Source organism: Anomaloglossus baeobatrachus, chromosome 3, assembly GCF_048569485.1.
Source record: "Anomaloglossus baeobatrachus isolate aAnoBae1 chromosome 3, aAnoBae1.hap1, whole genome shotgun sequence".
Lineage (NCBI taxonomy): Eukaryota > Metazoa > Chordata > Amphibia > Anura > Aromobatidae > Anomaloglossus > Anomaloglossus baeobatrachus.
The window spans coordinates 542,997,946-543,021,236 of record NC_134355.1 but is presented as its reverse complement, the minus strand read 5'-3'; the positions used below and the strand labels follow the sequence as shown (position 1 = coordinate 543,021,236).

The 23,291-nt window shown below is 45.9% G+C and overlaps 1 protein-coding gene across 2 annotated transcripts in view; it reads left to right on the top strand.

Annotated features, from left to right (window-relative positions):
* The window catches only part of LOC142296799 (glutathione hydrolase-like YwrD proenzyme), a 136,657-nt gene extending 115,842 nt beyond the window's left edge, over nt 1-20,815 (top strand). For both annotated transcript variants that reach the window (XM_075340808.1, XM_075340809.1), the window contains exons 10-12: nt 7,132-7,302; nt 12,420-12,504; nt 19,525-20,815. In XM_075340808.1, the coding sequence (XP_075196923.1) occupies nt 7,132-7,302; nt 12,420-12,504; nt 19,525-19,781 (513 nt within the window). In that variant the 3' untranslated portion in view covers nt 19,782-20,815. The remainder of the gene's footprint in view (nt 1-7,131; nt 7,303-12,419; nt 12,505-19,524) is intronic.
* Nucleotides 20,816-23,291: the final 2,476 nt, after the last annotated feature.

Sequence of the window (23,291 nt, the reverse complement as noted above, 5' to 3'; positions counted from 1 at the left end):
CCTCTGCTCGGGTCCGGCTGCTGCTGCTGCTCAGTGGTGGCTCGAGCGGTGGGCCGGATCCCGGGGGTTCTCGAGCGGCACTCCTCGCCCGTGAGTGAAAAGGGGATTTTGTTGGGGAAGATTGTCCGTGACGCCACCCACGGTTGTGGTGATTTGTAGCACCACCGCTGCTCAATATGGGGATCCCAGGAGTGGTGATGCGGAGCAGCCAGGTGTTGTGTTGCCCCTCCGTGGGTAGGGGTTGGTGATCCCGGGGCCCGGTGATGGTGTGGAAGGGTGCAGGGCCTAGTGGGCGCAGGGACGCGGGGGCAGCGCTGTGCCTTGCGGCACTGTGGTACTCACTCAGCCTGAGACGTTGACACAGTTTTACGGTAAACCACACGGCTGGAAAGACGGTTCCCACGGACGGCTGCACTTGCTCTCCCAGCAGGTAACGGTGATGTCCCTCTGACCTGCACCTGATGTTTCTAAGTTGGTAGCGATGGGTTCCCACCGGTAACCCGCTCCCCGGCTTGGATATGGGCCGGAGGAGCCCTACTTTGCCCGCAGACGCTGGCCCTGAGGAGCTGGTGCCCTGGCGGTGGCGGTGTTCCTCACTAATGGTTGGACAGTTGTCTTCAATCGGGACTTGGTTGTTGGGGGATCGACGTCCCCTTCACTGACGGATTCGGCAAATTATGGCGACTCCTAGACTTGCCGGGGTCCGAGAGGCCCCTGCCCTGGTGCTGACTGTCCTTCGTATACTGCTCCAGACCGCCGGCCACTACTCGACCGCGGTCCTTCCAGCAACCTCCGAGCAGTCCCCCTCCAGACGATCACCGCTGTTGCCGACCTTGCTGACCTGTCCTGCACTTAGCTGGACTCACTTCAGGCCTTTCCACGCTCCCTTTTGTTCCTTTTCTCCTTTACTCACTACTACTTCACTTTCACTTAGCTCCTTTACCACTTCCTTCTACTTGCACTTCCCTCACTTGACTGCCTGGTTTCTCCCGCCTCCAGGGCTGTGTACTCCTCGGTGGGCGGAGCCAACCGCCTGGCCCACCCCCTGGTGTGAACATCAGCCCCTGGAGGAAGGCAACAAGGATTTTGGTAGCCTTGGTGTTCCTGACTGGGATGTAGGGTGTGGTGGTGTGATGACCTGTGACCCCTGGCTTGCCCAGGGTGTCACATTCCCCCTTAGCAAAATGCAGACCGTCCGTGGGCTGCCGTCCAACACCGGTTTTATTTTTCTGTAAAATGTAAAAAGATAACATAACATAAAAAATATAACATCTTCCCACAACGGGAGGCACATTTCTTAAACGTTACTAAACGGTTTTACGGGTACGGTTTCCGCTCTCTCCCACCCAAGCAACCTGGCCCTGATGCTGCCCTTAAAGCACAGGCAGCACCCCTTGACCCACAGTCCAGCACAAGTTACCCGAGCGGGATCTGTCCTTCCCCTCCAGAGGGTAGCCACCGGCTCCTTTGGTGGCTGGGCCCCAGCCTGCTCTGCTGAGGGCCCTCCCTCCAACCTGCCTCTCCGGAGTCGGCAACTGCGGAAAACGGTACTGTAAAACAACATATTTACAAGCCAATTAACGTTTGTGGTTGCCCTGCAAGTTCACGGGCTTGTCCATGGATAGTTCCCATGCAAAACAACTTTTTTTTTTTTTTTAAACGGTCCCCACGAGGACAACGGTGCCGGCTCCGGCCGGTTCAATCACAAAGATAATCTGGTGAAGTACTCGGTAATCATCATTTTTGCAAACTTAAACTTTTTCAACTTTCAAACAACACAAAGGTGGTCCCAACGGGGACTGCTGCAACGGGCATCCGCTGCCCTACTCGTACTTTTCTGCTGAAGCGGACCCATCCTCTGCCACCAGCACATCAAACATGCACTGACATGCCTGCGGTGACAGGGGCACCCGGTACCCATTTCCACCGGTACTTGGGGTATGGACAACCACGGGGTCTCCTACATAGCGGGAACGCTCACTTGCCTCTTCAAACTCAGCAGCAGACCCGGGACTGGGGCAGGAGTCGTCACCTCTTGTTTCTGCGTCAGGCGGGTTGCCGCCAGCTGCCGCAGCCTCCCGGCCTCCAGCATCCATCACTTCAGCCCCTTCTGCGGTAGCACGGAGCAGCAGATCAGGCGAGCCTACACTGAGGCGCCCCATAAGTAACGGCAAGGGTGATGCATAGGCCGAGACTAGGCCGGGCCCCTCAGCCGCAGCGGCCGGTCCTGGTAGGACATAGGGACGTGGGTCACCAGTCGACTCTGCTACATCCATTTCCCCTCCGTACATCGGGGCAGTTGTAATCAGCTCCTCCACCTTGTTGGTCCACTGCTCCATCATCCGGAAGATCTGATCCTGCTGACGCCGGTGGAATTGAATCACCCGGGCCTTCATCCAGGCCACGGTTCCAGGCTCAGGGTCTGGCACAGTCACTGCCGGGTCTTCTGGCACCATGCTGTTAAGGGGCCGCGGTCCTAGCGGTTCCCCCTGGTGTACTTCAGGGACGTCCCGGACGTCTGCAGCCGGCTGGTCCGCCGGAGCGGCTGGGCAGGGTATCGCTACCAATTGGGTAGGTAGCGGGCCTAATGGCGGAGCGGCAGTAGCCATCACGGGTAGCGGGGAGAGAGGCAGGGTGAGCGGAAGCCGGCCGGGCCCCTCAGCTCCAATGGCCGATCCCTCAGGAATACAGGGGCGTGGGTCGCTTACCCACTCTTCCAAATCCTCTTCTGCCTCGCGTCTCCACATAGCAGCCACCACGTCCGCCATGTCTGTCTCCCACTCCTCCAGGAGGAGTTGCATATGGGCCTGCAGACGATTACTCAGCGGGACGATCCGGTCCCTCAACCACGTCGCCGTGCCGGGCGCGGGGGTCTCGCTGTTATTGACTGGAGCGGACATCTCGGCAATCGTGCCTTCCAGGAACCCGATATTGCTGCAGAGTCCTGGTGTCTCTGCTTTTATAGCTGCTTTCACATGCAGCCAGCCGCCATCGCGTCCCCCTTAGCTTCTTTCCGGCCACTCCTCTATTGGGGCGGAGTTTTGGCGTTCGCGCCTCTGCTACTCGAGAAGACGCTCGAGCGGGAACTTTTCGCGCCAAAGATGGCGACTTCTGGAAATTTTCAGCCGGATACCTCCGGCGGTCACAAGGCGCACCTCTACCCAACGGCAGAGCGGTAACATCCTGTTCGTGACGCCAAGTTGTCGCGGGCGGGGAGGAGGGTGCCGGCACCGCGCTCACCCCTCTGCTCGGGTCCGGCTGCTGCTGCTCAGTGGTGGCTCGAGCGGTGGGCCGGATCCCGGGGGTTCTCGAGCGGCACTCCTCGCCCGTGAGTGAAAAGGGGATTTTGTTGGGGAAGATTGTCCGTGACGCCACCCACGGTTGTGGTGATTCGTAGCACCACCGCTGCTCAATATGGGGATCCCAGGAGTGGTGATGCGGAGCAGCCAGGTGTTGTGTTGCCCCTCCGTGGGTAGGGGTTGGTGATCCCGGGGCCCGGTGATGGTGTGGAAGGGTGCAGGGCCTGGTGGGCGCAGGGACGCGGGGGCAGCGCTGTTCCTTGCGGCACTGTGGTACTCACTCAGCCTGAGACGTTGACACAGTTTTACGGTAAACCACACGGCTGGAAAGACGGTTCCCACGGACGGCTGCACTTGCTCTCCCAGCAGGTAACGGTGATGTCCCTCTGACCTGCACCTGATGTTTCTAAGTTGGTAGCGATGGGTTCCCACCGGTAACCCGCTCCCCGGCTTGGATATGGGCCGGAGGAGCCCTACTTTGCCCGCAGACGCTGGCCCTGAGGAGCTAGTGCCCTGGCGGTGGCGGTGTTCCTCACTAATGGTTGGACGGTTGTCTTCAATCGGGACTTGGTTGTTGGGGGATCGACGTCCCCTTCACTGACGGATTCGGCAAATTATGGCGACTCCTAGCCTTGCCGGGGTCCGAGAGGCCCCTGCCCTGGTGCTGACTGTCCTTCGTATACTGCTCCAGACCGCCGGCCACTACTCGACCGCGGTCCTTCCAGCAACCTCCGAGCAGTCCCCCTCCAGACGATCACCGCTGTTGCCGACCTTGCTGACCTGTCCTGCACTTAGCTGGACTCACTTCAGGCCTTTCCACGCTCCCTTTTGTTCCTTTTCTCCTTTACTCACTACTACTTCACTTTCACTTAGCTCCTTTACCACTTCCTTCTACTTCCACTTCCCTCACTTGACTGCCTGGTTTCTCCCGCCTCCAGGGCTGTGTACTCCTTGGTGGGCGGAGCCAACCGCCTGGCCCACCCCCTGGTGTGAACATCAGCCCCTGGAGGAAGGCAACAAGGATTTTGGTAGCCTTGGTGTTCCTGACTGGGATGTAGGGTGTGGTGGTGTGATGACCTGTGACCCCTGGCTTGCCCAGGGCGTCACAATTGCAATAATTGTCTTGGAGAAATAAGCATTCTCTGGAACAATTTCAAGGTTGTCAACACTTTCAGCCATGACTATAAAAGCTTTCTACTTTGCTCTGATGAGAGGCATGAACCCGAGACAGCTCTCAAATTCTTTCCTTTTGGAGAAAAATGTGAGTTGGCTCTATGTCCTAAGTGATGTGGAAAGGCTCTTTATAGAAAACAAAAGAAAAATTAACTGGAATATAAGCTTGTATACACGCAATGTGTAGGAGCATGTTCAGACTGGCCATTAAACAGCAACTCTCAAGAAAAAAGAAAAACCATGAGCAAAAGCTCTAAGTTAAGTAAATAAATAGCAAAGTGCATTTAAATAAAATAGGGTACTTAATTCAAAAAATGAATAAAAAAAATGTAAATGCCATCCCACCACGTCAATGTGTCCATGTTGGGCCCCAGGTTCTGCTCAGTCCTTGTCCACATTCACATAACTAGACATATGGTAAAGTTTTAAATATTAGAGTTAGGACCATCCCAATATGGGTCACCTTGATGTGGTGAGGTGGCTTTTACGTTTTTTTTTTGTTTATCAAAATAATGTTAACTAAGTAAGTACCCTATTTCATTGACATGCACTTTGCTGTTTATTTACTTGCTAGCTGTAGTACCTAGCATTACCCGGGATAGTAACCAAGTCTTTCTCTGTCTCTCCCTCTCCTCCACTCTCCCTGTCTCCCACTTTCCCTCTCACCACCGAAATGGGATTAACGGACACATAAGACATCTTATCTTAAGAATGCCATTTATTGCCTATAGCAACCAGTCAGAGCTTCTATAAGGGTAGTTTCACAAATGCGTTGTTTTCCTTCCATTACAATCCGCCCTTTTGGAAAACAGCGGAATCCGTTAACGGATTCCGCTGTTTCCCATAGACTTGTATGGATGACGGATTGTGCCAAAAGGACCTGCGTTGCTTCCGCTGGACGACGCTCTGTTGCTTCCGCCCAGCGGGAGGAACGCAACATGTAACGTTGTTTTGTTGTTTTGAGCAGCGGAATCCTCAGGATTTCACTGCGCATGCGCTCTTTTTTTTTTTTTTTTTTTTTTTTTTTTAAATCACAAATTTTATTTTGTCTCGCGGTGGCCGAACGTTCAGCTGAGCGCCCGCCCGCCGGCATGCCCGGCCGCCGGCAAGTGACAGCGCTCAGCTGAGCGACCGGCCGCCGGCTATTGAGATTCAGCTGATCGTTCACAATAGTCTGCTGCCGGTAATTAAACTGTAAAGAAGAAAAAAATAAAAAAAAATAAAAAGCTTTCCGTTGTTTTGTACGATCCGTAGCATCCGTTGTGCCACTATATGCAACGCATTCGTTGCATCCGTCACACAACGCAATGCTACGGAAGCCGTCCAACGCAAGTGTGAAACTACCCTTAATGACCTGTAGCAAAATAGAAGCAGGGTTGTGATTGGTTGCTATAGGCCACCTGATAAATACCCAGGCTGTCAAAACAGCCAATTTATTACCTCACACATCCAAACAGTAAAGGCCCTGTCACACACAGAGATAAATCTTTGGCAGATCAGTGGTTGCAGTGAAATCATGGACATATTGTTCCATTTGTACACAGCCAGAAACCTGGCACTGATTGTCCACAATTTCACTGCAACCACAGATCTGCCAAAGATTTATCTCTGTGTGTGACAGGGCCTTAAGTAAGTGGTTTTTTTGGCGAATAACTAAACTGTAAATTTTTCCTCAAAACATAATCTATGATGTTCCCTGAGTGAAATGAGGCGGCTGTGCAAAATTTTGTGATTGTAAGGCTATGTGCGCACGTGTGCGCTCTGCAACGCACCTTAAAGGTGCGCTTCGGAGCTCAGCTGAAAAGCTCCGTTCTGAAGCGCATGGTGCCGGCAGAGAACGTGCGCTCTGCATGCAGCTCCTGCCATAGACAGAGCAGGGGCTGCCGGCAAAGCGCACGGAAGAAGTGACATGTCACTTCTTAGAACGCGTGCTTTGGGCAGCAGCCGAAGCGCTGCGCTCTAAGACGCCACGTGCGCACAGCCCCTGCACAATCTCCATAGATTATGCAGGGGACGCAGGACGCATGCAGTTACGCAGCGCTACAAAGTGCAGCGTAACTGCATGTAATTACGCAACGTGCGCACATAGCCTTAATGTGAGGGTGCGGATTCCTTTAGTGGATATACACACCTACATACACTCAGCTTAATATATTAGATTTTAGGGTATTTGCTCATCATTTTTGCTTTTTTTTCTTAGGCTCAATATTGACTTCCAGGATTGTTACCTTCAATAGATGGCCCTGCTCTCTTCTTCTGTGTAGAGGCTATTGTTATACCATCTACCTAGGGAGGATTGCCTGGGCTACAAGTTTCCGTATGCCAGCTTGGCACTCTTCTCAAGGAGAAATGTTATGCCACATACCGGGTTTCGGATAAGCATTTGTATACCCGCACAGTTACAGTATATACCGTGTAGGGATGGAGTAGTGGCCATAAGCGGAGATCTATTATGGTGTTCAGAAATATTGACCACTTTCTGCTGATTGGATATGACAACGCTTTTTGACACAACTGCATCTTATTGTTTGTTTCTGCTTCATTATCTGTGCTCCTAATGTAATTTTACATCTCATAGTTTACTGCGTATTATGTGCAGTGAGCTAAAAACAAAAAGTAAAAGTATAAATCATACTGATATGTGGTTTGACTATTTCAGAACCGAGGGAACAATTTCTCCCTTTTCTCTGGACATCCCAACTGTTTGGCACCTGGAAAACGTCCTTTCCAAACAATCATCCCAGCTATGGCCACCGATGCTCACACTGAAGATTTGCTTTGCAGTTTTGGTGTTATGGGAGGATTCATGCAACCTCAAGGACATGTGCAGGTAAATATGGAAACACAAACACAACATCACCAGATTAAAAAGAATAAAAGTACATGAACCTAAGGTCATCCTTCTTGAAGACACAAGTGCAGCACAGTGTCATAGTTCACAAAGAGGAATGAGATCTTCTTTGTAAACCTTCTTATATAGATGTTAGTGTAAGGCGGGCTTTGCACGTTGCGACATCGCAAGCCGATGCTGCGATGTCGCACGCGATAGTCCCCCCCCCCGTCGCAGCAGCGATATCTTGTGATTCCTGGCGTAGCGAACATTATTGCTACGCCAGCTTCACATGCACTCACCTGTCCTGCGACGTCGCTCTGGCCGGCGTCCTGCCTCCTTCCTAAGCGGGCGGGTCGTACAACGTCAGAGCGACGTCACACGGCAGGTGGCCAATCAAAGTGGAGGGGCGGAGATGAGCAGGATGTAAACATCCCGCCCACCTTCTTCCTTCCGTATAGCCGCCGGCGGCAGGTAAGGTGATGTTCCTCGCTCCTGCGGCTTCATACACAGCGATGTGTGCTGCCGCAGGAACGAGGAACAACATCGTACCTGTCGCGGCAGCGTAATTTTGAAAAAGTCGGAGCCTACACCGATTATACGATAACGACGCTTTTGCGCTCATTAATCGTATCATCTAGGATTTACACACTACGATGTTGAAAGTGACGCCGGATGTGCTCCACTTTCGATTTGACCCCACCGACATCGCACGTGCGCCCTTAGGCTATGTGCGCACTTTGCGTCGAGGTAGTTTGAGTTCTAAAAGCATCCTCTGGCAGAAATTGTCTTTGTCAAATTTTGTTTTGACCACAAAAACGCTAAAAATACGCTTGCGTTTTTACCGCGTTTTGGCCGCGTTTTACCGCGATTTACATGCTTTTTCATTGCTGAAAGTCAGATGCGTTTTGAATACAAATACACTACTAAATAAAGTTTAAACATTCAAACACTATGAAAAAAAGGAAAAAAAATGATTACAAATACAGTATCATGATTAATATCATAAACAAAATAGCTAATTTTATTAAAATGATAACTGTGTTCTAATATTTATGTATAAAATAACGTTAAATTAATGATTTTCATTAATTTAATTGTTGGACTATGTGTGTGTGTGTAAAGGGACATATCATGCCCTTAACTCCTTCATGACCATGGACGGATATATCCGTCATGGAGCGTGTCCCATTAAGCCCCGCCCCCTGCCGCGGGCAGGCGGCGGCGGTCGGCACACATATCAGCTGTTTTCAACAGCTGACATGTGTGCCTGCTAGCCGCGGGTGGAATCGCTTCCACCCGCGGCCATTAACCCCTTAAATCTTGCTGCCAAAGTCTGGCAGCAAGATCTAAATGCGCGCGGCCATGTTTTTTACTTACCGCCGCCCCCACCGGAAGTCACGTGCGTGATCACGTGACTATCGGTGGTTGCCATCGTAGCACAGGGTCATGTGATGACGCCTGCAGCTATGATGTTTCACTTTCGTTTTCCCTCGGTACAGAGCAGAGGGAAAAAGAAAGTGACTGTATCTGCTGTTTACAGCTGTATAGCTGTGATCAGCAGATAGATAATAGCGATCGGATTGCTGATCGCTATAGCCCCCTAGGGGGACTAGTAAAATAAAAAAAAAAGTTAAAAAAAGTTTAAAAAAAAACCCCCAAAAAACCTAAAAGTTCAAATCACTCCCCTTTCCCCCCCATTGAAAATTAAAGGGTTAAAAAATAAATAAATATACACATATTTGGTATCGCCGCGTTCAGAAATGCCCGATCTATCAAAATATAAAATCAATTAATTTGATTGGTAAACGGCGTTGTAGCAAAAAAATTCCAAACGCCAAAATTACGTTTTTTGGTCGCCGCAAGTTTTACGCAAAGTGCAATAACAGGCGATCAAAACATAGCATCTGCGCAAAAATGATACCATTAGAAACGTCAGCTCGAGACGCAAAAAATAAGCCATCACTGAGCCATAGATTCTAAAAAATAAGAACGCTACGTGTTTCGGAAAATGGCGCAAAACGTGCACCTTTTTTATTGGACCAACTTGTGAATTTGTTTTAACCCCTTAGATACAAGTAAACCTATACATGTTTGGTGTCTCCAAACTCGCACCGACCTCAGGCATCATACCCATACATTAGTTTTACCATATAGTGAACACGGTGAATAAAACATCCCAAAAACTATTGTGCCATCACACTTTTTTTGCAATTTTTCCGCATTTGGAATTTTTTTGCTGTTTTCCAGTACACCATATGGTAAAACTTATGGTTTCATTTAAAAGTACAACTTGTCCCGCAAAAAACAAGCCCTCATATGGCAAGATTGACGGACAAATAAAAAAGTTACGGCTCTCGGAAGAAGGGGAGCAAAAACAAAAACGCAAAAACGGAAAGTGCCCCGGGGCTGAAGGGGTTAATAAAATGTCAAAAACGCATGCGTTTATTTTGTCAAAAATACAAGCTTTCTGCATCAAAAAAGCATGTAAAATGCTAGAATTTTGATTTTGGATACGTTTGGAAAATTCTCATTGACTCTAATGTTAGCAAAACGCTGCCAAAATGGCAAAAACACTTGACATGTTGCTTCTTTAAACGCTGAGATTTTGACAAATTTTCTGCAACTGAAACTCTGCTTTTTTAACAGCATTGTGTGCACAAGAAAGCACTATTTCCCATAGACTTGGCTTGAAAATCATGGCATTAAAACGCTGCAGATCAAAACGTTGCGGAAACGCATGAAAAAACGCTAAGTGCGCACATAGCCTAAAATGTTCATGCTGCCATCATCCTATTTTTCAGTTTAAAAAACACTATTAAAAGCAGCACACAAACAGGGAGATATATTAGGCAACTTGTGTCAGTTTTCTGGCAGAAAGTGACATATCTTCATCTTGGCACATGCTTTTCAGGAAAGCCAAGTTACCCTACCTTAATCCATACATCTAGTCCAACAGGTATGGAGTAAGGCTGGTTTCACGTTAGCTTTTTTTTGAGGACGCAAAAAAATGCAAACTGCATGTGACTGGATCCTGTTGATTAAGTGTTTAACGCATGCAAACGCAAGTGTTATGTGATCGGGAGGAGAGGGGAGAGAGAGAGGGAGAGTGACTGACTGGCTGATTTTGGGTGGTTTCTGGGCATGCTCACTAGAGGAAACAGGATCCTTTCTATCTCCATACCACCGTTCACATGCGCTTGCATGCGGTACAGTGAGGATCCCGTGACATGCACTATTTGGATGCAGGTAAAAAGCGCTACAAGTAGCGTTTTTGAAAGAAGGTAACAAAACGCAAAAGAACGGATCCGGTATATAACGCATGCATCGCACGTGAACGCATCTTAACGTGATTCCATTGAAAATGCATTGCAATGCAAACATATGTCTAGAATCCAGTCAGATACGTTTTGTGTTTTTTAACGTCCTTCAAAAAAAACGCTGATGTGAAAGCAGCCTAAGTCATAAAATATAGGAGGGGTATTTGTTCTTTTTTTTTCCCCCCTACACAAGTTCAGCTCTAAACAGAGTCTGTCAACTTAAACTGAAGTATAAGCTACCGTAAGCACATGACTGTGTGACTTTGTACGAGGTATGGACCAAGAGGTGCAATGCATTATTCTGCCAACTGGATTTGCATGCCTCCACCCGCACTGGTGATTGACAGCACTGGCTTGTCTTGCATTGTCTGAAGAGAAAGCTCAGGCAAGTCAGTGCTGTCATTCACCAGTGGGGGAGCTGGTAGTGTGCAAAACCAATGGGCAGATCCGGAACGGTTTGCTGAGTCTCATGGACACCCCAAGGGTGCACGAAGCACTATAATCAGCATATTTGGTTAAACTTCAGTTTCAGCAGCGATTAGAACACTAAGCCCGGGGTCACACGAGTGTAGATTCTCTCATCCAAGGGAATTAAATCATTTATACAAATAACACTGGGATCAAACTCTGATAAGAAGTTGATCCAAGTGTCAGCTCAATGGCATCCGATTCTCTCGGATGAGAGAATCATAGCACACTGTCAGGGGAACACAATGCCTCCATCTTCTATTTTCTCTATTGTGGGAGTCCATGAAAATCGTTATGCGGGTGTATTCCGATGAGATTGAATAAGTACGTGTCATCCGATTTGAGCAACACAATCGCATCATGCTGTAATTTTCTTTCTTATGCCAAATCGGCATAAGAAAAAAGATGTTGATCGGCACTGCCCGAGTGCTATCGATAGCACGTTGTATAGCACTCATCCAATGTATACGCTTGTGTGAGTGAGCTCTTAGGCCCGTTTCACACATCAGTGAAAAACACTGACGTTCTTCACTGACGTGTAAAACACTCACATGTCCCTCCGTGTTCCGTGATTCACGGAAAATGTGGGTTGTCCATGTGCAATCCGTGATCCGTGATTGCATATGGACATTACTCACCTGCCTTCGCTCCTGCTGTCCATGGTGCTGAACTCCTCGGCTCTGCAACGTCTGCCCACCGCTCTCTGCAGCTACTTCCGGGTCGGCTGTTCCTGCTTTCATGAATATTCATGAGCCGGGCAGGAGCTGCATAGAGCGGAGGCTGCACAACGCGTCGCTGGCAAGGTGAGTGGAAAATGTTTATTATTTTATATGTCAGTATTTTTCTGGTACGTGTTTCACGGATCACACACGGATCACACCATAGTGTGGTCCGTGGGTCATCAGTGATGCCAGAAAAAAACTGACTTGTCTCCGTGCAGAATCACGGACACGCGTGTACGCTGCACGGAGACACATTCAGTGAAAAATCACTGATGTGTGAGCAGACCCATTGATTATAATGGGTCTGCGTATGTCAGTCATTCTGGTACGTATAAAAATAAGCACATACGTACCAGAATCACTGACATGTGAAGGGGGCCTTAATGTGAGATTTTTATAGCAGGTATTTCACATACAAAGCTTTGTGCTGGGTATACACAGACAGTTTTGGCTGACAGACTCCCTTTCACTCTGGCGCATTTAGCTTGATAAATCTTGCCTAATGATTGATTATATGTAATTACTGTACTAAGAACAGACCACTCCTATAAACAAATCTTAAATTTAAGGCTTATTTTACCATAAACTTTGTTTTTTTTTTACTAAGGTTCTTTTAAACATGGTAGAATTTGGAATGAACCCTCAGCAAGCACTGGACGCCCCTCGGTTCTATGTGGAATATATTAAGAAAGGTAAAAGTCGTTACTGGTATAATGTGCCATAAATTACTACTAAAGTGAGTTTATCAATAGATCATGTGCTAGTAAAGCTAATTTCACTGGTGATTCAGCCCTTTTTTCTGTCAGAAGGCGCAATAATGATCATAAGTATGCTCAGAATTATTTCCTATTATAAAGGACCTCAGGACTAAATTCACAAGTGCAGTTTTTTCAACCAAAAACAGGATTAGATCCAAATTAAAAAAAGGTATAACGTGTTTTTACATCTCCTTTCTGTTGTATCTACTACTAACTTAATTTTATTAAAAACTGCATAAAAAATGCTTGAAAAACTATATGTGTAATTCCATTTGGTTGAAACTGAATTTTGATAAGGATTTCGGAGCAGATTTTGTTCCAAAATACACATAAAAATGCTTAAAATACACTTAGAACAACCTTCCTATTTGACCTGAGTGCACATGCTGGTATTTTTTTCCCCACATCTTTTCAGAGTGGGAAAAATGCAATAATATGCAGAAAAAAATATTACTTGATTAATTCTTGACCGCCACTAAACTTTAATTGCCCGGGCTGTCTGTGTTCTAAAACGTCTCTGTATAGTAGAGAATCTGGCTGTCAAACACAGCCAAGCTTCCCATAGAGAAGCCATAGACATGTTATTATTGTATTTACCATATATACAGTGATCAAGTGCTCTGTGTACAGCAAAGGAAGGCACTAACTGCTTCCTCCTCCAGAACCAGCAGTAATGTGATTGATGTGTATAGGGGAGCACTGACAGACACAGACAGTATATGGGCCCTTTTCAGTCAAATAAATTAAAATACACAATTCCACCTGCTTTGGAGATAGAAATGAGCCCACTAAAGGGTACTTTACACTCTGCGATATCGCTAGCCCCCGTCGGTTGTGCGTCACGGGCAAATCGCTGCCCGTGGCGCACAACATCGCTAAAACCCGTCACACGGACTTGCCTTCCCTGCGACGTTGTTCTGGCCGGCGATCCGCCTCCTTTCTAAGGGGGCGGTTCGTACGGCGTTACAGCGACATCACACGGCAGCTGTCCAATAGCAGAGGAGGGGCGGAGATGAGCGGCCGGAACATGCCACCCACCTCCTTCCTTCCTAATTGCTGGTGGATGCAGGTATGGAGATGTTCGTCGTTCCAGCGGTGTCACACATAGCGATGTGTGCTGCCTCAGGAACGACGAACAACATCGTACCTGCAGCGGCAACGATATTTGGAAAAGGAGTGACGTGTCAACGAGCAACTATTTTTCACGTTTTTGCGCTCGTTGATCGTCGCTCCTTGGTGTCACACGCTGCGATGTCGCTAACGGCGCCGGATGTGCGTCACTAACGATGTGACCCCGACGATATATCGTTAGCAATGTCGCAGCATGTAAAGCACACTTAACCCCATGGGGCCCTGTGTGGCTACACAAGTTTCACCAGTGATATGTCCGCCCCTGTAGGGGAGGGAGCGGGAGCTACTGGGCTAAGCTAGGAGCCTGCATTTCCAATGTAACTTATGCGGGCGTCACACGGGACAATAAATCGTGCGATCGCATAAGCGATCGCACCCGCCCCCGTCGTTTGTGCGTCCCGGGCAATTAGTTGCCCGTGGCGCACAAAGTCGTTAACAACCCGTCAAACGTACTTACCTCCCGGGCGACGTCGCTGTGGGCGGCGAACATCCTCTTCCTGAAGGGGGAGGGACGTTTGGCGTCACAGCGACGTCACACGGCAGCCGGCCAATAGAAGTGTAGGGGCGGAGATGAGCGAGACGTAAACATCCCGCCCACCTCTTTCCTTCCGCATTGCCGGCGGGACGCAGGTAACCTGTGTTCGTCGCTCCCGGGGTGTCACATGGAGCGATGTGTGCTGCCACGGGAGCGACGAACAACCAGAGCACAGAAGGAGGAACGAGATTATGAAAATGAACGACGTGTCAACGATGAACGAGAAGGTGAGTATTTCTGCTCATTCATAGGTGACACACGGTACGATATCTCTGACGATGCCGGATGTGCGTCACTAACGACGTGACCCCGACGACATTTCGCCAGATATATCGTACCGCGTGACGCCCGCATAAGCTTAATATACTGGCCCCGTATATAGGGGTAATCAGATAAAAAAAAAATACATTTTTTATGACCTTATAGGGGGCACACTAAGGAAAAAAAAATAAATAATCCAAATCGTCATTTGTTGCCCCCTTTGAAATTTTGTCCAATATATCAAAATGATTGATACAGAGAGAGGAACAAGTTATTCAATGTATTTCTTTAGTTCTATGTGCCCAGAAAAAAAATCCCAAGAAATTTGAAAAATTGACACATATTACATTTATGTCCTTCTTTCCTTTATTTTATTTTCCCACCAATATCAGCAAAAAAATTAAATAAAAAAGTATGATAATGACATCAAAAATTAAGTTCCATGAAAAAAATAAAATAACGCTCTTTTGAATATCCAAGAAAAAAATTGTACAGCTTTTTCAAACACATGTGCAAAAAACCCTGAACAAATTTTTTTACTCAAAAAATCTGTAAATATATTCACAATGTAAAATCTGTAAAAATTGTTCACAGTGGGTCACACACAGACCAATGACTGTCTGTGTACAATGGCCCACACACAGACCAACTATTGTCTGTGCACAATTGATCACACACTGACCAACTATGGGCACAATGGACCAGACCCTGACCAACTATTTGCACAATGGACCACACACTGACCAACTATGTGCACAATGGACCAGACCCTGACCAACTATTTGCACAATGGAACACACACTGACCATCTGTGTGCACAATAGACCACAGACTGACCGACTATGTGCAATATGGACAAGACCCTGACCAACTATGGGCACAATGAACCACACCCTGACCAAGTATGTGCACAATGGACCACACCCTGACCAACTATGTGTACAATGAACCACACACTGACCAACTATGTGCAAAATGGACCACACCCTGACCAACTATGTGCACAATGGACCAGACCCTGACCAACTATGTGCACAATGGAACACACACTGACCAACTGTGTGCGCAATAGACCACAGACTGACCAACTATGTGAAATATGGACAAGACCCTGACCAACTATGTGCACAATGGACCACACACTAGCCAACTATGTGCACAATGAACCACACACTGGCAATTATGTGCACAATGGATCACACATTGGTCTACTGTTCACATACAGGGTGGGCCATTTATTTGGATACACCTAAATAAAATGGGAATGGGTGGTGATATCAACTTCCTGTTTGTGGCTCATTAGTATATGTGAGGGGGGGACATTTTCAAGATCGGTGGTGACCATGGCGGCCATTTTTGATCCACCTTTTTATTTTTCGAATGGGAAGAGGGTTATGGGTGTCAGGTCCGAGCATTCCTACATAAATAGTGTCCTGGAAAGTGGATTGGTCATCGTGGGCCAGTTGAATGGCCACCAAGGTCTCCTGATCTGACCCCTTTAGACTTTTATTTTTGTGGTCATCTGAAAGCAGTTGTCTATGCTGTGAAGATACAAGATGTGCAGCATCTGAAAGAACGGTTACTGGAAGCCTGTGCTAGCATTTCTTCTGAGGTGTTGCTATCAGTGTGTCAAGAGTGGTAGAAGAGGGTTGCATTGACAATCCAACACAATGGGCAGCACTTTATAAGTGGTCATAAAATTGTAAATAACTAATGAACAAATAAAGTTACGGTAAAACTAAGCTCACCATTGTTTTTCTTGTGAAATTATCAATAAGTTTGATGTGTTACATGACCCTCTTTCAATTGGAAAAAAAGAAGTTGGATCCAAAATGGCTGACTTCAAAATGGCCGCCATGGTCACCACCCATCTTGAAAAGCTTTTCCCCCTCCCATATACTTATGAACCACAAACAGGAAGTTGATATCCCCAACCATTCCCATTTTATTTAGGTGGCCCACCCTGTAGTTAGTCACACATAGACCAACTGATGTCTATATAGCAATTTTTCTCACATATCTGTTGTCTATTTGGGAAAAAATGTCCGCAAGCCCTATTTTGATCTAGTTTTTGGACCAAGCTAGTGCATGTAAATATCAGCCTTAACGCATCCATTATGCAGACAAGTGCTCGGAGCTACACACTGAGATGGTCACATCCACAATGTGCTGACATGATTGGTCTACTGTATTTAGCACTCATCTAAACTGAGGTTAAGGGTAAAGAAAACACCATCACCCTCTTGAGACACCAAATGACCCTTTCTCGGAGTGGTTGAGGTGCAGTATTTTTCACTTTGGAGCAGTTTGTTGGTGGCACTGCTATTTCTGCATTATGAAGCTGGCTAAACACTTGAGATAAAATTCTGTCAACCATCTCCACGGGGACTTCTGTCTCTGACCACCCCTCTTCTCTCCCGAGAGCAGATGTAGAGAAAAACGTTGATTAAATAGTTGGAATATATTTATGCTTTGTACCCAGGTGCATAAAGTCACTGCCAGAGGTGTCATCCTTTTGAAATGAGCAGGCATATTGTTCTGGGCTTAGTGCCAAAGTTTAGATTGTATAATTGGAAAATTTTAAGTTGTAAAATCAATTCAGACTATGTCCCAGTCTTGGGTACAACAAGAGATTAAAGTCGTCTAAACATGCTGATTGCAACTGATGAAGATGTTGTTGGGAAGAGAGGAATAAATGTAACCTCTTTAGTTCCCGGGAGGAGAAGCAGCCTCCAGAGGTGTCTATTGCCTGTTTGTTCCCAAATCTCCCTTTAAAACAAATAACACTCAGGTGTACGGAGGAGCCGAGAAAGATGGCTGTTCATCCGGTCCACAGCTCACTCGTGTATGGACAACTTTGGACTGTTAAGGCAGCGTTACACGTTACGATTTATCTGACGATATATCGTCGGGGTCAAGGATTCCGTGAAGCACATCCGGCATCGTTAGCGACGTCGTTGCATGTGACACCTACGCGCGACTCCGAACGATCGCAAATAGGTTGAAAATCGTTGATCGTTGACACGTCGTTCACTTTGAAAATATTGTTCATCGTTTGGAACGCAGCAGACATACTGTATTGGTACGTTTAAAATCCTGCAAACGACGAATAACATCCACACGATCGCCTTGGTCAAACAATATATCGCTGAACGATTTTGCGTCGCTTGTGAGATTGTTACGTGTAACCGCTAATAAACGACCTACAGTTAGGTCCAGAAATATTTGGACAGTGACACAATTTTCGCGAGTTGGGCTCTGCATGCCACCACATTGGATTTGAAATGAAACCTCTACAACAAAATTCAAGTGCAGATTGTAACGTTTAATTTGAAGGTTTGAACAAAAATATCTGATAGAAATTGTAGGAATTGTACACATATCTTTACAAACACTCCACATTTTAGGAGGTCAAAAGTAATTGGACAAATAAACCAAACCCAAACAAAATATTTTTATTTTCAATATTTTGTTGCGAATCCTTTGGAGGCAATCACTGCCTTAAGTCTGGAACCCATGGACATCACCAAACGCTGGGTTTCCTCCTTCTTAATGCTTTGCCAGGCCTTTACAGCCGCAGCCTTCAGGTCTTGCTTGTTTGTGGGTCTTTCTGTCTTAAGTCTGGATTTGAGCAAGTGAAATGCATGCTCAATTGGTTTAAGATCTGGTGATTGACTTGGCCATTGCAGAATGTTCCACTTTTTTGCACTCATGAACTCCTGGGTAGCTTTGGCTGTATGCTTGGGGTCATTGTCCATCTGTACTATGAAGCGCCGTCCGATCAACTTTGCGGCATTTGGCTGAATCTGGGCTGAAAGTATATCCCGGTACACTTCAGAATTCATCCGGCTACTCTTGTCTGCTGTTATGTCATCAATAAACACAAGTGACCCAGTGCCATTGAAAGCCATGCATGCCCATGCCATCACGTTGCCTCCACCATGTTTTACAGAGGATGTGGTGTGCCTTGGATCATGTGCCGTTCCCTTTCTTCTCCAAACTTTTTTCTTCCCATCATTCTGGTACAGGTTGATCTTTGTCTCATCTGTCCATAGAATACTTTTCCAGAACTGAGCTGGCTTCATGAGGTGTTTTTCAGCAAATTTAACTCTTGCCTGTCTATTTTTGGAATTGATGAATGGTTTGCATCTAGATGTGAACCCTTTGTATTTACTTTCATGGAGTCTTCTCTTTACTGTTGACTTAGAGACAGATACACCTACTTCACTGAGAGTGTTCTGGACTTCAGTTGATGTTGTGAACGGGTTCTTCTTCACCAAAGAAAATATGCGGCGATCATCCACCACTGTTGTCATCCGTGGACGCCCAGGCCTTTTTGAGTTCCCAAGCTCACCAGTCAATTCCTTTATTCTCAGAATGTACCCGACTGTTGATTTTGCTACTCCAAGCATGTCTGCTATCTCTCTGATGGATTTTTTCTTTTTTTTCAGCCTCAGGATGTTCTGCTTCACCTCAATTGAGAGTTCCTTAGACCGCATGTTGTCTGGTCACAGCAACAGCTTCCAAATGCAAAACCACACACCTGTAATCAACCCCAGACCTTTTAACTACTTCATTGATTACAGGTTAACGAGGGAGACGCCTTCAGAGTTAATTGCAACCCTTAGAGTCCCTTGTCCAATTACTTTTGGTCCCTTGAAAAAGAGGAGGCTATGCATTACAGAGCTATGATTCCTAAACCCTTTCTCCGATTTGGATGTGAAAACTCTCATATTGCAGCTGGGAGTGTGCACTTTCAGCCCATATTATATATATAATTGTATTTCTGAACATGTTTTTGTAAACAGCTAAAATAACAAAACTTGTGTCACTGTCCAAATATTTCTGGCCCTGACTGTATGTGCGATTTCGGCAAATCGTAACTATGATCTGGGTGTGTCACATCGCTACTGAGATCGTCAGATAAATTGTAACGGGGCCTTTACTCTTCCAAATAATTTTCTGCGTTTTAGACTTCGTATGCATGTTATTTGTATATTTCTTGTTTGACTTTTGTTCACATACAGATCAGAAATGGCACCTGTATCTAGAGGACGGCTTTCCAGACAACATTGCAGACGACTTACAAGCAAGAGGTCACCTGGTACACTGGCCTATCACTGGTCACGACAGGAAAATTTTTGGACATGGACAAATTATTACTAAAGGCGATTGGTGGAAATCATGTGATACCTTCTCTGACGGCAGCAAGGTGTGGTGGGCTGGCTCTGACCCCAGAGCGGATGGATGTGCAATGGGCTATTGCAGTGTAAATGGCCTCTAATCATCACAGGCAAAGGGTATCATAGCTACTGAAAGCATCACGCCAGCATTTTTCATTATTTCAGCACTGGAGTGGTGCTTGAGATCTAATTCTCTGACCCCTGTCTAATACTCGCCCTCCAGTGCCTTTCCCTGTTTTCAACATTGCTCTTGTCAGTCCTGCACTTTATGACCTACCAGTAGCTCCAGTGTTTCATTGATTGAGCTGGAGGTCACAACTCAATACATGTCTATGAGAGCATCATTCTGGCTTTCATTGGTCTCGTTCTGGATCTCAATACAAGTCAATCAGATTTTTTAATTGCAGCATTTTAGCAAGGATTTAAAGGGTTTTTACCATCTTATAAAGTGGTGGTATTTTATGATCAATGGGGGTCTACCCATTGAGCACCTCACAAATCTTGACAGTAAAGCCACCCCAGTGCTGGTTTAATGCCGTGTCCCCTAGTTCCCCTGCACAGCATAAGACGGGTATTGTCTTGAATAAGCCTGGGCTGCAGTTCCCTGCCCAGCAGCAGCATCCTAAACAGTGAAGGGAATGCAGAGCTGCAGAGTATTCATTCTCCAAATAGTGAATGTTCCAAAGCCAGACCAGCACCTATAAAACAATGTGTATCCTGCCAATATGCCCCAAAACATCTGATGAGCACTGACATTGATGCATTCTCACTTTGATACCAGCTTTTCTGACTGCACATTAAACTGCAATCACAGGAGTAAATGTTTTCACTGTTTACACTCATTTAGAAGAAAAGTCCTATTGTGGAGTATTGTGCTTACCTTTACTACATGCAATCATTTGTAATTGTATATATATGGGTCCAAAAATTGTGTCCATAAAGCAAAGATGGCGACAGTACAGTGATTACATTTATTATTACAAGATGGAAGGCATTGTGACTAGCACCAGTCAGACCACTGCTCCATGGTGTAATCTGAGAGCAGGAATCTGCTTGCTGTGGACAGCGCCTCAATGTTTTGTATATAAGACCATCTTTGTATATGAAATAAAAGGGGTTTAGTTTCTAAGTTACACGCCAAGTGACTTCCAACTTTGTCTTTCTGTTCTTTTCGCCATTTCTTCTGTGTTATGGAAGACTGTACTGTGCCCACTAGCAGTATACCAGTCTCGCCACCTTTTCATTTCTACTGTACTTTATGCTTCAATGAGGCTGGTTGGGCTTAATATAATGTGAATATTGTCTGATATTCCTATTTCACTCCCTGGTGATTAGTTTATACTCGTTCTGTTTCCTGTGATGAAAATAAGCTTTTTGTGCTTGTGATCGGCTTACATCCAGCAGTCAATCTGAACTGGCCGTATTGAGAGTTACAGCTAGGATCAGAGAAATCTCCAATCCTGGCCTCTAAAAAGGTAGATGGCCACAATTAGGCCATAATGGTATAATGGTGGGAGGGGGATTTATAGATTTACTGTTTTGGAAGAGGATAATTGCTGTTAGACGGTGTCTATGATAGCGGTAATATAGGGTTGAGGAGTACAATGTGGGATTAACACTAGAAGTCCCAGAGAGGGGTCATTTAACATTTCTACCTTTAGAACCCAGAGACGGGTCGAATGACCTGAAGGATTTTAGCTAACATCCTATAATTACCGTCTTTTGTTCTGTAATTAAGGCCATTACTGTCGCACCACAGGAGGTTGTTGTTTTCATTGAGTTTAGCCATTTAGTTTCTAGTTAGTTCTATTCAGTTTGGACTAAGGGTCATTTGACCCTCTTTCGGGACTTCAGAGGGGAGCTGGAAATTTCTGGGACTTCTAGTGTTATGTAATGTCAGAGGAAAGAAACAGAGTGACTTGATAGAAAAAGGCACATCGAGTACTTCTATTCAATACATCCAATGTATTACATGAAATTACATGGTGCCAAACCTGTGCTCTGCAGTCTGGTTAGTTATATGGGAACTTTCCCTGCTGAATACGACCGCTCCTACATATACTGCAATTATACGTCCAAGGGAGTTACCGAAATGACTCAGCGTAGTGCAAACTTCCCTGAATCACATGCCTGTACAATGTGATGTGGACGCAAGGTATTAAATCTCCATTAATATGATGTGAGCTGAAAACAATTAGCATGTCGCGTCACTCTATATGATTAATGGCACAGTAGTATCCCAGCCAACTCACAATGTCACTGCTATCTGCTGACAGAACCAGTCAGCCAGTACAGAAACCAAAGGTACACCGCTCTGCATGATGACGAAAACACAAGGGCAGGAATCCTGACGGCGCCTTCATTTTGTTTTGTTGATTTTATGTTTGCTTCTTCACTCTCATCTAGATGACTTGATGAGTCATTGAACTTCGACATATTAATTGTAGGGGTTATCCACCCATTTAAGATTAACAGCATATCCATAGGATAATTATTATTAGTGGGGGCCCAACTATTGGCACCCCCGATCAGATGTTTGAAGGATGTGACTCGTACAGCGGCATGCAGGCGTATCAGTATTTGCCTGTGGTGTACTATTCACAGCAGAGGGGGAAGGTATTACTGAAGATCTCTAATTCACTTCAATGGAAAATCACTGTAATCTATTACATGGCTGCAAAAAAAGTACAATAAAAGCTAGTAAAATTTAGCCGGTAAGCAGCTATAAACTTGAATTCACACGCGCTGCAACGACTTCAACTAATCGGAGGTTAAACCAGTGGTTGGACTCCCACTAATCTACTATTGATGAATGATCTATCGTAGCGATTTGCAGCCATTTTTATTTTGCTGGATAACCCCATTGAGGTGGCCTTACAACGCAGATAAATGCCAATATACAGTGGTAATGTGATGTGTATGGTGGTGATGCAGGAGGTAAGGGAAAGTCGGGAGACTGGCAACACTTCACTCCATTATCCCTATGGGGAGCATGTGAGCAAAAATATTTCCTGTTTAGAAGTATGATTATCGTTAGTGTATTCCTCTTTTTCTAAATTTTGTATGGGCATACCACATTTGTGCATATGAGGAATCAGGAGGAACGGTTCTTGTTGACAGCAATCAAAGCTGTATGCAACTGTTTACTTACAGTTAGGTCCAGAAATATTTGGACAGTGACACAATTTTCGCGAGTTGGGCTCTGCATGCCACCACATTGGATTTGAAATGAAATCTCTACAACAGAATTCAAGTGCAGATTGTAACGTTTAATTTGAAGGTTTGAACAAAAATATCTGATAGAAATTGTAGGAATTGTACACATTTCTTTACAAACACTCTACATTTTAGGAGGTCAAAAGTAATTGGACAAATAAACCAAAACCAAACAAAATATTTTTATTTTCAATATTTTGTTGCGAATCCTTTGGAGGCAATCACTGCCTTAAGTCTGGAACCCATGGACATCACCAAACGCTGGGTTTCCTCCTTCTTAATGCTTTGCAAGGCCTTTACAGCCGCAGCCTTCAGGTCTTGCTTGTTTGTGGGTCTTTCCGTCGTAAGTCTGGATTTGAGCAAGTGAAATGCATGCTCAATTGGGTTAAGATCTG